Raw genomic sequence first — 14,305 nt, forward strand, 5'->3', positions numbered from 1 at the left:
CCAACCCTGCCAATACCTTGATCTTGGGCTTCTAGGCTCCAGAGCTATGAGAAAATAAATTTCTATTGTTTAAACCACCCAGTCTGCGGTATTTTGTTATGGCGGCCCTGGGTAACTAATACACTTATTAGCAGCAAAATGGATTGTGATATGTTTATACACTATCATAGCAGCACTATTTGTAATAGTTCAAACTGAAAACTACCCAAACCCCAATAGCAGAATGATAGAGAGCTCATAAATAAACCCATGCATACATATATGGTCAAATAATTTACAACAAAGAAACCAAGAATATACAATGGGGAAAGGACAATCTCTTCAATAAATGGTGTTGGGAAATCTGGACAGCCACATGCAAAACAATGAAACTTGACCACTTCACCATACACAAAAATCAACTGAAAATGGATGAAAGACTTCAACACAAGACCTGACACCCTAAAACCCCTAAAAGAAAATGTAGGTGGTAAGTTCCTTGACATAGGTTTTGCTGATGATTTTTTGAATCTGACAACAAAAGCAAAGCAACAAAAGCAAAAATAAACTATTAGGACTACATCAAAATAAAAAGCTTTTGCACAGCGACGGAAGCCATCAACAAAACAAAAAGGCAACCTACTGAATGGGAGAAGATATTTGCAAATGATATATCTGATAAGGGGCTGATATCCAAAATATATAAAGAACTCATACAACCTAACGGCAAAAAAAGCAAACAACTTGATTAAAAAATGTATGGAAGACCCGAAAAGACATTTTTTCCAAAGAAGACATATAGGTGGCCAACAGACACATGAAAAGATGTTCAACATGACTAATCATCAGGGAAATGTACATCAAAACCACTGTGAGATATCACCTCACACCTATTAGAATGGCTATTATCAAAAAGACAAGAAATAACAAATGTTGGTGAAGACGTAGGGAAAAGGGAACACTCTCACACTGTTGGTGGGAATGTAAATTGGTGCAGCCACTATGGAAAACAGTTTGGAGGTTCCTCAAAAAATTAAAACTAGAATTACCCTATGATCCAGCAATTCCACTTTGGGTATTTATCCAAAGAAAACAACAACACTAACTCAAAAAGATATCTGCACCCCACCCCCATGTTCACTGCAGCATTATTTATAATAGCCAAGATATGGAAACAACCTAGATGCCCATCAATGGATGAATGAATGTATAAAGAAAATGTGGTATATAACTTTAATGGAATATTATTCAGCCATAAAAAAGAACAAAATCTTGCCATTTGTGACAATCTAGATGAACATCGAAGGCATTATGCTACATGAAATAAGTCTGGTAGAGAAAGACAAATACTGTCTGATCTCTCTTATATGTGGGCATTAAATTAAAAACAGAAACAAAACCAAAAAATACAAAAAAAGCCAAACTTATAGATACAGAGAATGTGGTTGCCAGAGGCAGGTGGTGGGGGACGGGGTGGGAGAAATGGGTGAAGGGGGCCAAAAGATAAAAAGAAAAAAAAAGATACAAATGCCAAAACTGATGCAAGATAAAATATAAAATGTGAGTAGACTAAAACCATTAATGAAATTGGAAAAATAATGGAAGTATTCACCTTTCCGTAAAAATAATAAAACTCTTGCAGCCTTAGACTGTTACACAAAGAAAAAAAAATATATATATATAGTTAAGTGGGAGAGTTACATAAGTAGATTTGCATTTTAGGGAGGTCATCCCAGAAACAGTGAGGAGGATTGGAGGAAGGGAGAATAATTAGAAGAGAATTTTCACAAGTTCTCACCATCACCATCCACCTACCAGCATTAGTGGCCAAGAACTCCATCTTCCCTTCTGTTACCATGGATAATGGTCCATTGCTCTTATCAAAGCTCAACCCCTCCATCTAGATTCCATCCCTTTCTGTTTCAAGGACGTGGCTCCAGTGGGTCTCCCTTCCTCATTCCTTTATCAGCAATCTCCCTCGCTATGGGACCATTGCCATCAGCATGCAAGCATATTGTTATCATAAAGAAAACCTCTTTCTTGACCTTATCCCCTCCTTCTACTGCCCCATTTTTCTACCCCACTTTGTATCAAAACTTCACATAGTCTTCAAACCGTTGCTCTCATTCTTTCTTGAACATAGTCTGATCAGGCTTTGACCTCCCCATTCCACATTCCACCCTCTCTCGCCAAGGTTATCAGTGACCTCCATGTTGTGTTGCTGTATCTAATGGGCACTTGCCAGCCTTCATTTTGCCTGACCCATCAGCTGCATCAACACAGATGGCCACTCTCTTCATCTGAAACTTGATAAATCCTTGGCTTTCAGGACTCCACACCCTCCTAATGTTTCTCTTATCGGTGGAGATTCATTCTCCATCTCTCAATCCTGGGTCCCCCTCATCAACCTGACCTTTAATACTAGAGTACCCAGGATTCTGGATTCTCCATTTATACTCCCTTTCTCAGTGATCACACTGAGTCCAGTGGCATTAAAAATGCCATCTATATGCTGTGTGTGTGTGTGTGTGTGTGTGTAAGATGTTCCTTCAGCTCTGGGTTTGTATATGCAGCTGCCTCTTGCACGCTCTATTTGGAGATCAATAGGCATTTCAAATTGAAATATCCCAAATCGGGCACCTGATTTCCCAGCCCCAGAGCAGCGAACAGCAACTGATAACTGTCAGTTGGTTCTGGTCAGAAACGTTTGTTATCCTTCATTCCTCTCTCATACTCATACTCAATCTATCAGGAAGGCCTGTGGAATCTACTGTCAAAATATTCCAGACTTGGATCACTTTTTACTGCTTCCACCAATATTACCTTAGTCCAAGCTACCACCATCTCTCACCCAGATCTTCCAATAGCTTCCTTAATTAGTCTATAATGATCCTTGCCCTTTTGGTCTATTTATGCAGCAGCAAGAATGAGGTTTTAAAAATATCAGTCAGGAGGTGGATTTGAGGCTTGCCTTCCCATCTCCTTGTCTGGCTGCCTCTCGAATAAACCTTTTCCTTGGGACGCCTGGGTGGCTCAGTGGGTTAAGCGTCTGCCTTTGGCTCGGGTCATGATCCCAGTGTCCTGGGATCGAGTCCTGCATGGGGCTCCTTGCTCAGCAGGAAGCCTGCTTCTCCCACTGCCTGCCACTGCCCCTGCTTGTGCTTGCTCGTGCGTGCTCGCTCTCTCTCCCCCTGACAAATAAATAAATAAAATAAAATTTTAAAAAACCCTTTTCCTTGCTGCCAATATATATACATAATGTCACTTCACTGCTCCAAATCTCCCAATGCCTTTCCATCTCAGGGTGAAAAAAAAATGGATAAACAGATCAGAGTATCTTCATACAATGGAATATCATGCAGTGATGAGAATAAAACTATTTATGACTGCATACAATGACATCTATGATTCTCACAAATACAGTGTTGAGGAAAAGATGCCAGATACAAAAGATTTATCGGTGTGGTTCCATTTGCATAAAGTACAAAATAGGTAAAAGTGATCTCTAAGGTTGGAAGTCAGGATGGTTAGTTACTCTTGGAGGGGTAGCGTTAGAAGGTGCGTAAGTGGGGTGCCCATGGTGCTGATTATGTTTTATTTCTTAATCTGGGTGCCAGTGACATGGGTGCATTCAGTTTGTGTGAAAAGTCATTAAACTGTATACTTTGTGTACTTTTCTGTTTGTATTGTACACACAAATGAGAAAAAATTTCCCACCCAGGTGCCCATACACACAAATGAAAAATTAAGACGACATTCATTTTCAAGACATGATTTCTGAAGACAAATTGAACCTAAGTAGCCTTTGTCATAATATATAGTTGGCCCTTGAATAACGTGGGGGTTGAGAGCCCTAACCCCCCACATTGTTGAAAATCCACATATAATTTTTTTTTTTAAAAGATTTTATTTATTTATTTGACAGAGACAGAGATAGCGAGAGCAGGAACACAAGCAGCGGGAGTGGGAGAGGGAGAGCAGGCTTCCCGCCGAGGAAGGAACCCGATGTGGGACTCGATCCCAGGACCCTGGGATCATGACCTGAGCCGAAGGCAGACGCTTAACGACTGAGCCACCCAGGAGCCCCACATATAATTTTTGACTCCCCAAAAGCTTAACTACTAATAGCCTACTGTTGACCAGAAGCCTTACCAATCACATAGAGTTGATTAATATATATTTTATATGTTATATGTATTATATATTGTGTTCTCATAATAAAGTAAGGCAGAGAAAAGAAAATGTTATTAAGAAAGTCAAATGGGGGCGCCTGGGTGGCTCAGATGGTTAAGCGTCTGCCTTCGGCTCAGGTCATGATCTCAGGGTCCTGGGATCGAGTCCCGCATCGGGCTCCCTGCTCCTTGGGAGCCTGCTTCTCGCTCTGCCTCTCTCTCTCTCATGAATAAATATATAAAATCTTTTTAAAAAAAAAAGAAAATCAAATGGAAGAGGAAAATGCGGTTACAGCACTGTATGTGTATTTATTGAAAAAAAAAAAAATCCATGGATAGGTAGACCCGTGAGTTCCAATTCATGTTGTTCAAGGATCAACTGCAATTTGCTATTTCAGACCTCATCTGCTAACCATTCAAGTTGCCTAGAAGCTACATACGGACGAAAGAAGTCAGAACGGGTGCAGGGTTTTCATAGCAATTACTAGAATTTCACTCTATCATTCCTATGTTCATTGAAAACACATTGTACTTCCTTCTTTCCTTCTCTTCCAACAATATTACTGCAGATTTCTTATTGACTTCACATTTATTCTCAGCAGTATCATTAGTTTTTCAGTCACCAGCCACTGTGCGTGTGCAAGCGTGCGTGCATCCACGCGCGCTCTGTGCCTTCACAGAAAAGGTAGACTCCTGCTTTCTCCTACAGTGGGCCCTAAGTTCTCTGACAGACCGATAGGTGGCTCTAATTCATAAAAAGTGTTAAAATATAGACCATGTTCTCTGTGTGCTTATAGATTCTCAATAGCCTTTCTTCTTCCAGACACTGAGAATTCAAATGGTTTCAGATCCTGATTACTTTGTTAAAAATCAGTGGAGGCTGTAGTCACAATGGTAACTGTTATTTATTTAGCACATGCTATGTGCCAGGCACCGTGCGAGACACTTTCCTAGCTTCCTAACTATCCATGAAGTAGACTGTAGATCACCCTCATTTTACAGATGGCAAGACTGGGCCTTTGGGAGGTTAAGCAACTTGCTGGGGGGGACACGGTCTGTAAGTGGGAGCTGTGATTCAAATCCTGCTCTCTGACTCCAAAGCCCACCCATTATCCAGTTATTACTTAACAACCCCTCCCCGCAATTGGCCCTGTGAAAACAGCTACTCTCAAGATGACAACTATCAACAACAGAACAAATAAACAACAAAACAAAGACTGATGAGGATTGGCGAAGATGTGGACAAACTGGAAATCTTGTGCACTGCTCAGAGGAATACAAACTGGTGTAGCCACTCTGGACAACAGGATGGAGGGTCCTTAAAAAAAATTAAAAACAGATCTACTGTATGATCCAGCAATCCCACTTCTGGGTCTATACCCAGAAGAACTGAAAGCAAGGTGTCACGTAGATATTCGCACACCCATATTCACAGTGGTATTATTCACAATAACCAAAAGATGGAAGCAACCCCGGTGTCCATTGACAGAAGAATGGACAAACAAAATGTGGTCTATCCATACAATGGAAAACTATCCATCCTTAAAAAGGAAAGAAAGCCTTTCACATGCCACAGCATGGATGAACTTTTAAGACATCATCCAAGGGAAATAAGCCAGGCACAAAAGGACAAATATTGCATGATCCTACTTCTCTAATGTGGCTAGAGTAGCCGCATTCATGGAGACAGGAAGGTTGCCAGAGGCTGGGGGAAAAGAAGAATGGGAGTTTTTGTTTAAGGGGTATAGGATTTTAGTTTTGCAAGATGAAGAGTTCTGGAAATGGATGGTGGTGATGGCTTCACAATGTGAATATACTTTATATTACACAATTACATACTTAAAAGTGATCAAGGTGATAAATTTTGTATTATGTGTATTTTATCACCATTTAAGAAGAAAAAAAAAAAGCGCTACTCTGCCTGGTATAGATTTTCAAGGGGTTGGCAATTTTCCAGTCATGGGGTAGATCCTGCAAAGAGACAATAAGCCAGTCTTAACTCTCTCTCTGTGGGTCTCTAAGCCCCCATCCCAGTCCTACGACGGAAGTGCTAGACGGGGTACATCGGTGAAGCAAACATGGGTCTGCCATCAGAGAGCTTCTAGTCAGTGCGGGAGATGGGCATGTGGGCACAGAATGCCTTCTTGAGGGGGTCTATGAAGTGTCCCTTTACCTGGGAAAACGTGATCTCTCCCCTCATGAGGCGGGCACTGGAGCCATCTGGGCCTCCTCTCCTGAAAGCTTCTTTCAGAAAGCCTCTGGAAGACACAAAGGAACAACAGCATGGATGTTTGGAAGACTTCATCATAGCAGCATGTAGGGGACAGACACTATTTCTATCCACAGACAAACTGCTGTTAGAAAGGCATTCTGCCATGGAGGGGGAAAGGCAATGCTCAAGTTGGGATCTTAGCCTGAAAAAGCAACCTAACCAGGATGTGAGACCATAAACTAAATGAGGAATATGCTGGCAGGTGAGGCAGCCCACCGGGGACCACCTAACAGAGACTCTTCAACTGTTAGTACTTCTGGCTTTGCCACTTAAGGGACAAACTCAAGACTGGATATGCATTCACTCCCATCTTCAGCTCATTTGCACAAGGCACTGCTCCAAAGGGCTGCTTTACTAATACATATTCTTCAAAGGGAATGAAATATTTTTTTCTTGTTTCGATTCTGAACATATAGTTTCTATTTCATTTTAACCTTATTTAATTTTTAAAAAGTTTCCCATGTTATGAGCTAAATTGTACCCCCCACCTCCAATTCATATGTCGAAGTCCTAATCCCCAGTACTTCAGAATGTGACTGTATTTGGAGACAGGGCCTTTAAAGAGGTGATTACATTAAGATGAGGTCATTAAGGTGGGCCCTATGTAATGAGTGGTGTCCCGAGGAGGAAATCAGGACACAGACCTGAACAGAGGGAAGACCACGTGAGGACACAGGTAGAAGGCGGCCATCTACAAGCCTAGGAGAGAGGCCTCAGGAGAAACCAACCCTGCCGCCATCTTGATCTTGGACTTCTAGCCTCTGGAACTACTGTTGAACCCACCCAGTCTGTGGTACTTGGTTATGGCAGCGCTGGCTAGCGATGGTGTCTAACACACCTCAGCTCAAATTCATCCCCTGTTCACAGACCCAAGGAGTAGCAGACACAGAGGGAGAGAGACAAGCTCATTACCCTCTCACCTCCTTACATTACAAAATACAAGTTTCTATTCCATTTTCTTGATAATTTCCCACCCCCTGTGGTGGATCTGCTACCTTCACATGGCCAGCTGGGTGTCATCGGACAGATAAAGGATGGTATGTATGTGACACACACACACACACACACCTCCACCCCCTTGCACCGCCGGCGGATGTTGATAATCCATTACCACATCCGATTCCACTGAGTCCAGACGCTCATGTGCAATCCTTAATATAGTGCCCCAGGCAAATATTCACAATGCACGGGAATTGGTGAGCCAGTTAAAATTATTTACCATTCCCAAGTAAGATGACAAATATCTCTGATCTGGGAGTTTCATTTCTGAAAACAGTCAACTCCCTTCTATCCGACTAACCCTCTTGCAGGTAACAGTTATCGACTTTGCACGAAATGTGGAAAGATATATTCCTACTATCGTAGCCTTGCTCAACTTTCCAGTAATAGCAATGGCTTTGCTACACCTTTGCCACCAGTTATTATTTATTTATTTATTTGAAAGATTTTATCTTTAAGTAATCTCTATACCCAATGTAGGGCTCAAACTTACAACCCTGAGATCAAGAGTCACATGTTCCATTGAACTGAGCCAGCCAGGCACTGCCCTGCCAGTTGTCTCTTTTTTTTAAACAGAGTTATTAAATTGTAATTACATACCATCAAATCCATGTTTTAAGAGTATGATTCAATGATGTGTAGTAAATTTACAGTTGTGCAAACATCAGCCCATGCCAGTTTTAGAACATTCATCACCTCAAAAGATCCCTCATAGCCTTCTGCAGCTGACCTCCAGTTTGAAGAGTCAATACACAATTCAACTCAACTATCTTGTATTGAGCACCTAGGCATGCAAGACATTGTGCTGGGTGCTGTGATATAAAAATGGAAAAGTGTGACTGCATTCTTAGGGAGCTCACAGGGGACAAGGGAGTCAACATATAAGCAAGTAACTATAACACACTGGATGAGTAGGATGGAAAGCAAACGGAAAATTATTTTTTCTGCCTGGAGAATGGGGGCTGATAGAAGAACAGGAGCTGAGGCAAGAATATAACTATAGAGAAAAGAGATACCAATGTATCTATAAGACAAATCAGGCAGTAATAATAATAAAGGAAGCAATTTGAAATATGAGCATTGTTGGATTGGAAAACATGAATTCCAAATTTTAAGGATGACTAACAAAAGCAGTGAACAGTGAAATGGCCATCACACAAAATGAAATTAGTGAATAAAAAGACATGATACAGTTTTCAAGAATAAAGAGTAAAACGATGAAGCAATTGAAGTTAATGAGAAAATGATAAGACCTAGGGAGGCCAAATTCCTTTAATAAGCAAACAATAAGAATTCCAGAAGGATTGGGGCGCCTGGGTGGCTCAGTCGGTTGAGTGTCAGACTCTTCATTTCCGCTCAGGTCATGATCTCATGGGCCGTGGAATCGAGCCCTGCATGATGCTCCTCGCTCAGCAGAGAGTCTGCTTGAAATATTCTCTCTCTCCCTCTGCCCCTCCTCCGGCGCCTGCGTGTGCGTGCGCACGCTCTCTCCTCTCAAATAAATAAATCTTAAAAAAAAAAAAAAAAGAATTCCACTAGGATTGATCAGAGAAGCAGGAGAACACTCCTCTGTACTGAAGAAAGATTTGAGTCCTTAGATCAAAAGTATACCAATTACCAAGGCAAAACTAATAAAAAACAAACAAACAAAACCCCCACAATAGGCATATGTGGGGGAACTATGGCAATTCCTAGAATAAGAAAGGGTAACAACCTTTTGTGTAAAAACAGATTATACACAAAAGAAAAACAATTTAGAGTGACATTAGTCTTTTATCTGCAACTTTAGATGTCAGAAGATTGTGGAAAAATAGTCACTAGACATTGAGATAAAAAGAAACAATGGCCCCAAAATTCTATCCCCAGACAATTTATTATACATTTTTGAAGGTAACAGAAAATCCCAGCCTGTAAAACTAATGTTTACCATCACATGCATTTCCTGAAAAAAAAAAAAAAAAGAAATTCAAGGAAGATTTCCAGTCAACTTAAAGATAGATCAAAATAGAAAGTTGAGAACAGGACAAATGTGGTTTAAAAGAAATTGGAAATGAAATTTCTTAAAATACCACTTGCCACAGCATTAGAAAAAAACAGAAATAAACCTAATGAAAGAGGTTTAAGACCTCTATCTGGAAAACTACAAAACTAAGAGAAATTAAAGACCTCAATAGATGGAGAGATCTATATCAAGTTCATGGATTAGGAGACTTAATATGGTTTGGGCAAAAATTCTCACCAAACTGATACAAAGATTTAATTCACTCCAATAGTAATCCCAGCAGATTTTGTGTATAAGTGTGAAAATTGACACACCGATTACAAAATTTATCTGGAAACTAAAGGACACAGAATAGCCAAACAAATCTTTAAGAATAAATATGAAGGATTTATATTACATGATTTTAAAATTTACTATAAATTAAGACAATGTAGTATTATTGCACAGACCTACACATCAACTTAGCGTAACAGGAAGTCCAGAAATAGACCTCTCTATATATGGTCATAAAGGCACCACTAAAATTTAATGTGAGAAAGGTTTTTTTCAATAAATGACTTTAGAGCAACTGGATATCCATAGGGGTTGGGGAGACTTCACACCACATACAAAATTTGTTTTGAAGTGGATCATCCACCTAAATGTGAAAGTTAAAACAATCTAGCTTCTAGAAGAAAGTGGGATATCTTCATGACCTTTAAGTAAGCAAAAATTTCTTAAAAGGACACCAAAAGCAGGGGCACCTGGGTGGCTCAGTCAGTTAAGCATCTGAGACTTTTTTTTTTTTTAAGATCTTATTTATTTATTTGAGATAGAGAGTGTGAGAGAGAGAGCATGAGAGCAGGGTGAGGGGCAGAGGGAGAAGCAGACTCCCCACTGAGCAGGGAGCCTGATGCAGGGCTTGATCCCAGGACCCCAGGATCATGACCTGAGCTGAAGGCAGATGCTTAACCGACTGAGCCACCCAGGTGCCCCAAGCATCCAACTCTTGATCTCAGCTCAGGTCTTGATCTTGGGGTCTTGGGTTCAAGCCCAACTGGAAAAAAAAAAAAGGACAAAAAAGCACTAACATAAAACAACAAAAAAAGATAACTTAGTTGTCATTAAAATCAAGACTTTCTGTTCATCGAAGATATCACTGAGAAAGTGAATGAGTAAGCCATATACATGGATATGCTTGCAATACATATGACAAAGGACTTGTATCAAGAATATCCCACTCTCTGTGCTTGTGTTCCCTCTCTCTCTGTGTCTCTCTCTGTCAAATAAATAAATAAAATCTTTTTAAAACAAACAAACAAACAAACAAAAAGAATATACAAAGAACTCCTAATAACGATAAGAGAAAGACGACCCAATTGAAAAATAGGCAAACGACTTGAACAAGAGTTTCACTCAAGAGAATTATCAAATGGCCTATAGGCATATAAAAAGAAGCCCAGTATCATTATTCACCAGGGAAATACAACTTAAAACCACAATGAGATGCCACTATATACCCACCAGAATCACTACATTTAAACACCCTAAGAATATCAAAGACTAAAGACCATGTGGAGAAAGTGGACCTCTCTTCTACTCCTGGTAGGAGTATAATTTGATACCAGTTTAGAAAATGGCAATCTCTATTAAGCACTTTTATATTGACAAGAGGCACAGACCTTTGTGTAATAAAGTTATAAGGCACACACCTTTATGCTACAATTAAGATACCATCAAAAAATGCAAAATGAAGGGAGTGGGGATTATATCAGGACAGCACACTGAGCATGTATCTATTTCTCTCTGCCTAAAATCCCACTGAAATTAGACAAAAGCTATCCTTAAAAGATTTAAAAAGACAAACAACTTCAATAGTTCAGAAAACCAAGAAAATGTAAATTACTGGACTAAAAGATATGAGAAAATCTTGCAAGACAGATGTAGCCTGGAACATATTAATTTTAAAAAGAGAGAAAGGAGGAAAACAAGAGCCCAAACATGTGAAAAGAAGTCCACTGTTGCTCTTCCCCCACTAAGCCCAAGAGCAGGTTCAAAGTCACTTCAATAAACTCCACAAGTAGAAAGTGGACTTGGGGGCTTCTGACAGCTGATCTGCTCTCTCCCCTTCCTTCTACCATTTCATTTATTCATTAGCAAATATTCATTGTGCACCTTCTACAACAGGCATTGTTGTAGGCAATGTGAAGGAAGGATTGAACAAAGCTCTCTTTCAGGAGCTCACATTCTAGTGGGGGGGGGAGGGGGGAGAAAGAATAAGCTGGTACATTATATAGTATTTTAGTGCGAACTACTGAGAAAAATTAATCTGTAAAGGAGACAGTGTTCCAGTTATTATTGCTACATAAAACATCAACCCAAAATCCATGGCTAAAAACAACCACAGTCATTTTATTATCTCTCAAGGTTTCTGTGGGTCAGGAGTTAGAGAAGGGCTCAGCTGGGCGGTTCTGACTCAGGATCTCTCCTGTGTCTGCAATCAGATGGCAGCTAGAACAGGATGGGGAAAGGGGAGAGCTGAAGCAGCTGGGGACTGACCGGGCATGTCTCTCTCTCCCAAATAGTCTCAGGGCCTCTCCATGTGGTCTTTCCAGGTCAGTTAGCATTAAAAAGAAAACCACATCTCAAAATGGAGTCACTTATGTTAAGGCCCCACATCAGTAAGACTTCATACTTAACTAACTGCAGTTTCAACCCCCCCTCGCCCCGCCCTCACCACGTAATCTTTAACGGGGCAAACTGGAATTTCCTGGCCAACACTAGGAAGTAAGCCCCTGATGGACCACTTCCATTCCCCTTAGGAGGGGGAGTTGTCTAAAAAAAATGCATTCCTTGCTATTATTTTAAAGACACATGAGACAAGTTCTGCGAGGGCATGCAGAACATCCGCGCCCTCTCCCTGTGAAATCAGAGCATGTCACCCTCCAGGCAAATCAGCGTTCACTAAATAGGAAGCTCCAATGAGCTAGAGTGTGCAGAGATTTTATCAGGGTTTCATTATGTGGGCACGGTTGATTAAATCATTGGCTATCTGATTCAACTCAATTCTCAGCTTCCTCCCTAGAGGTCTGGCTGGCCCAAAGTCCCAAACCTCTAATCACTCAGTTGGCTTTGCTGATGACCAGTCCCAATCATGAAGATTGGTAAGCACCCCCATGAGTCATCTCACTGTAACAATGGCATTCCTTTCCCTCAGGAAATCCCAATGGTCTTTAGAAGCTCTGCGCTAGGGGCGCCTGGGTGGCTCAGTCATTAAGTGTCTGCCTTCTGCTCAGGTCACGATCCCAGTGTCTTGGGATCGAGCCCCGCTCTATGGGGAGCCTGCTTCTCCCTCTCCAGCTCCCCCCTTCTTGTGTACCCTCTCTCGCTGTCTCTCTCTGTCAAATAAATAAATAAAATCTTAAAAAAAAAAAAAAAAAGAAGCTCTGTGCTAGGACAAACACCAGACAAATTCTTCATTACACAGAAAATAAAGATACCAATAATGATGCATGCTGACAGAAAAGGTTGTGTTAATAGAATAAATTACTATCTATGCACATTAAAAAATCATAGGTAATCATAAAGAAACTAGAAACAAAATGTACCCATAAGAAGACGAGAAATGTTTCCCCAAGAGAAAACTGGAGAAAAAGAAAACTTGATCAATACAACTATAGACAGGAAAAAGAAGAGGAATAAAAGGTGTGCCTGGGTGGCTCAGCCAGGTAAGCATCTGCCTTCAGCTCAGAAGTCCTGGGATCGAGCCCCACGTTGGGCTCCCTGCTCAGCAGGGAATCTGCTTCTCCCTCTGCCTCTCCTCTTTACTTGTGCCCCCCATCTCAAATAAATAAATAAAATCTTAAAAAAATAAAAAGAAGAGGAATAAAAGAAGAACACAAAACACAAAACATCATGGTAGGAATCAACAGTTCAGAGAACTTAAGAAGAAAATGAAACAATCCAGTACAAAACCAGACACTACCATGTTGTGGAATACCATGGAGCGGTTAAAAAAGGAAAGGTAGATACATAAACAGACACAGGAAGATGTCCCATTGTTAAGTGAAGTAAAATCATTAAAATTAAGTAAATGAAGTAAAAAAAAAAAAAATTAAGACCTAGAACAGCATGTGTACTATGATCCTATTGTTTTTTTTAAACTTATCTATCTTCCAAACTACCTACCTACCAAACTGTGCATAAACGTGCCTGCAAATTCATATAAGCAAGTGACAGACTAACAATCCCTTATCTGAAGCCTCAGAACCAGATGAGTTTCAAAAGTCAGGTTTGTTCAGACTGTAAATGTAAAGGGGGGCTATACCATACAGTAAGTAACACCTCCAGGAGGGTCCGGGGCAACCCTCTTAATCAAACTCACCGTATTTCTGTCGCGAAATGCGTGACTACTCACAGTAGTGGGACAGATAAAGATGACAAATAGCCCCACACTTGTTCAGGTCACGTTTACTACCCAAATGAGGTCAAGTCAGATTTTGTGGTGAAATGAAGTCAGGTCAGGTTTTGCTATAAAGAATTATGGGGGCGGAACCTAAAATACCCCTTGGTTCTGGATCAACCATGATTATAGGTGGGGTGGGGAGAGGAAGAAGGAAGGGTGAAGAGGGTCTGACATTCCTATTCCACATTATTCTGTTAGTTTGAATATTTTCACAGTAAGAATGGATTTGTGTATTAGTTGAGGAATTAAAACCCATGTGTAAAAAAAAAAAAAAAAAAGATGGCTTCAGAGATGATACAAAATCCCAGAGGTGGTAAATAAGAGGCAAAAGGCCACTACAAATCTGGGGACTGCCCCAGGAGCTCCTGGAAGCATCCCGTAAATACTTCTTGAAATAGTACACAGGACATGGATAAGAAGTCCTGATTCTCAGATAC

At 40.6% G+C, this 14,305-nt stretch overlaps 1 protein-coding gene across 4 annotated transcripts in view; it reads right to left on the reverse strand.

Annotated features, from left to right (window-relative positions):
* EPHX2 (epoxide hydrolase 2) overlaps positions 1-14,305 on the reverse strand; it is a 72,095-nt gene that overhangs the window by 53,506 nt on the left and 4,284 nt on the right. For 3 of the 4 annotated variants that reach the window (XM_045880056.3, XM_064585350.1, XM_045880055.3), the window contains exon 2: positions 6,325-6,409. The exons of the other annotated variant lie outside the window; for it this stretch is intronic. In XM_045880056.3, coding sequence (XP_045736012.1) covers positions 6,325-6,409 — 85 coding nt within the window. The remainder of the gene's footprint in view (positions 1-6,324; positions 6,410-14,305) is intronic. 4 annotated transcript variants of the gene reach the window in all.

Source organism: Mirounga angustirostris, unplaced genomic scaffold (genome assembly GCF_029215605.1).
Source record: "Mirounga angustirostris isolate CCGP_5_RB_7025 unplaced genomic scaffold, mMirAng1.0.hap1 SCAF_2, whole genome shotgun sequence".
In the NCBI taxonomy this organism is placed as follows: Eukaryota; Metazoa; Chordata; class Mammalia; order Carnivora; family Phocidae; genus Mirounga; species Mirounga angustirostris.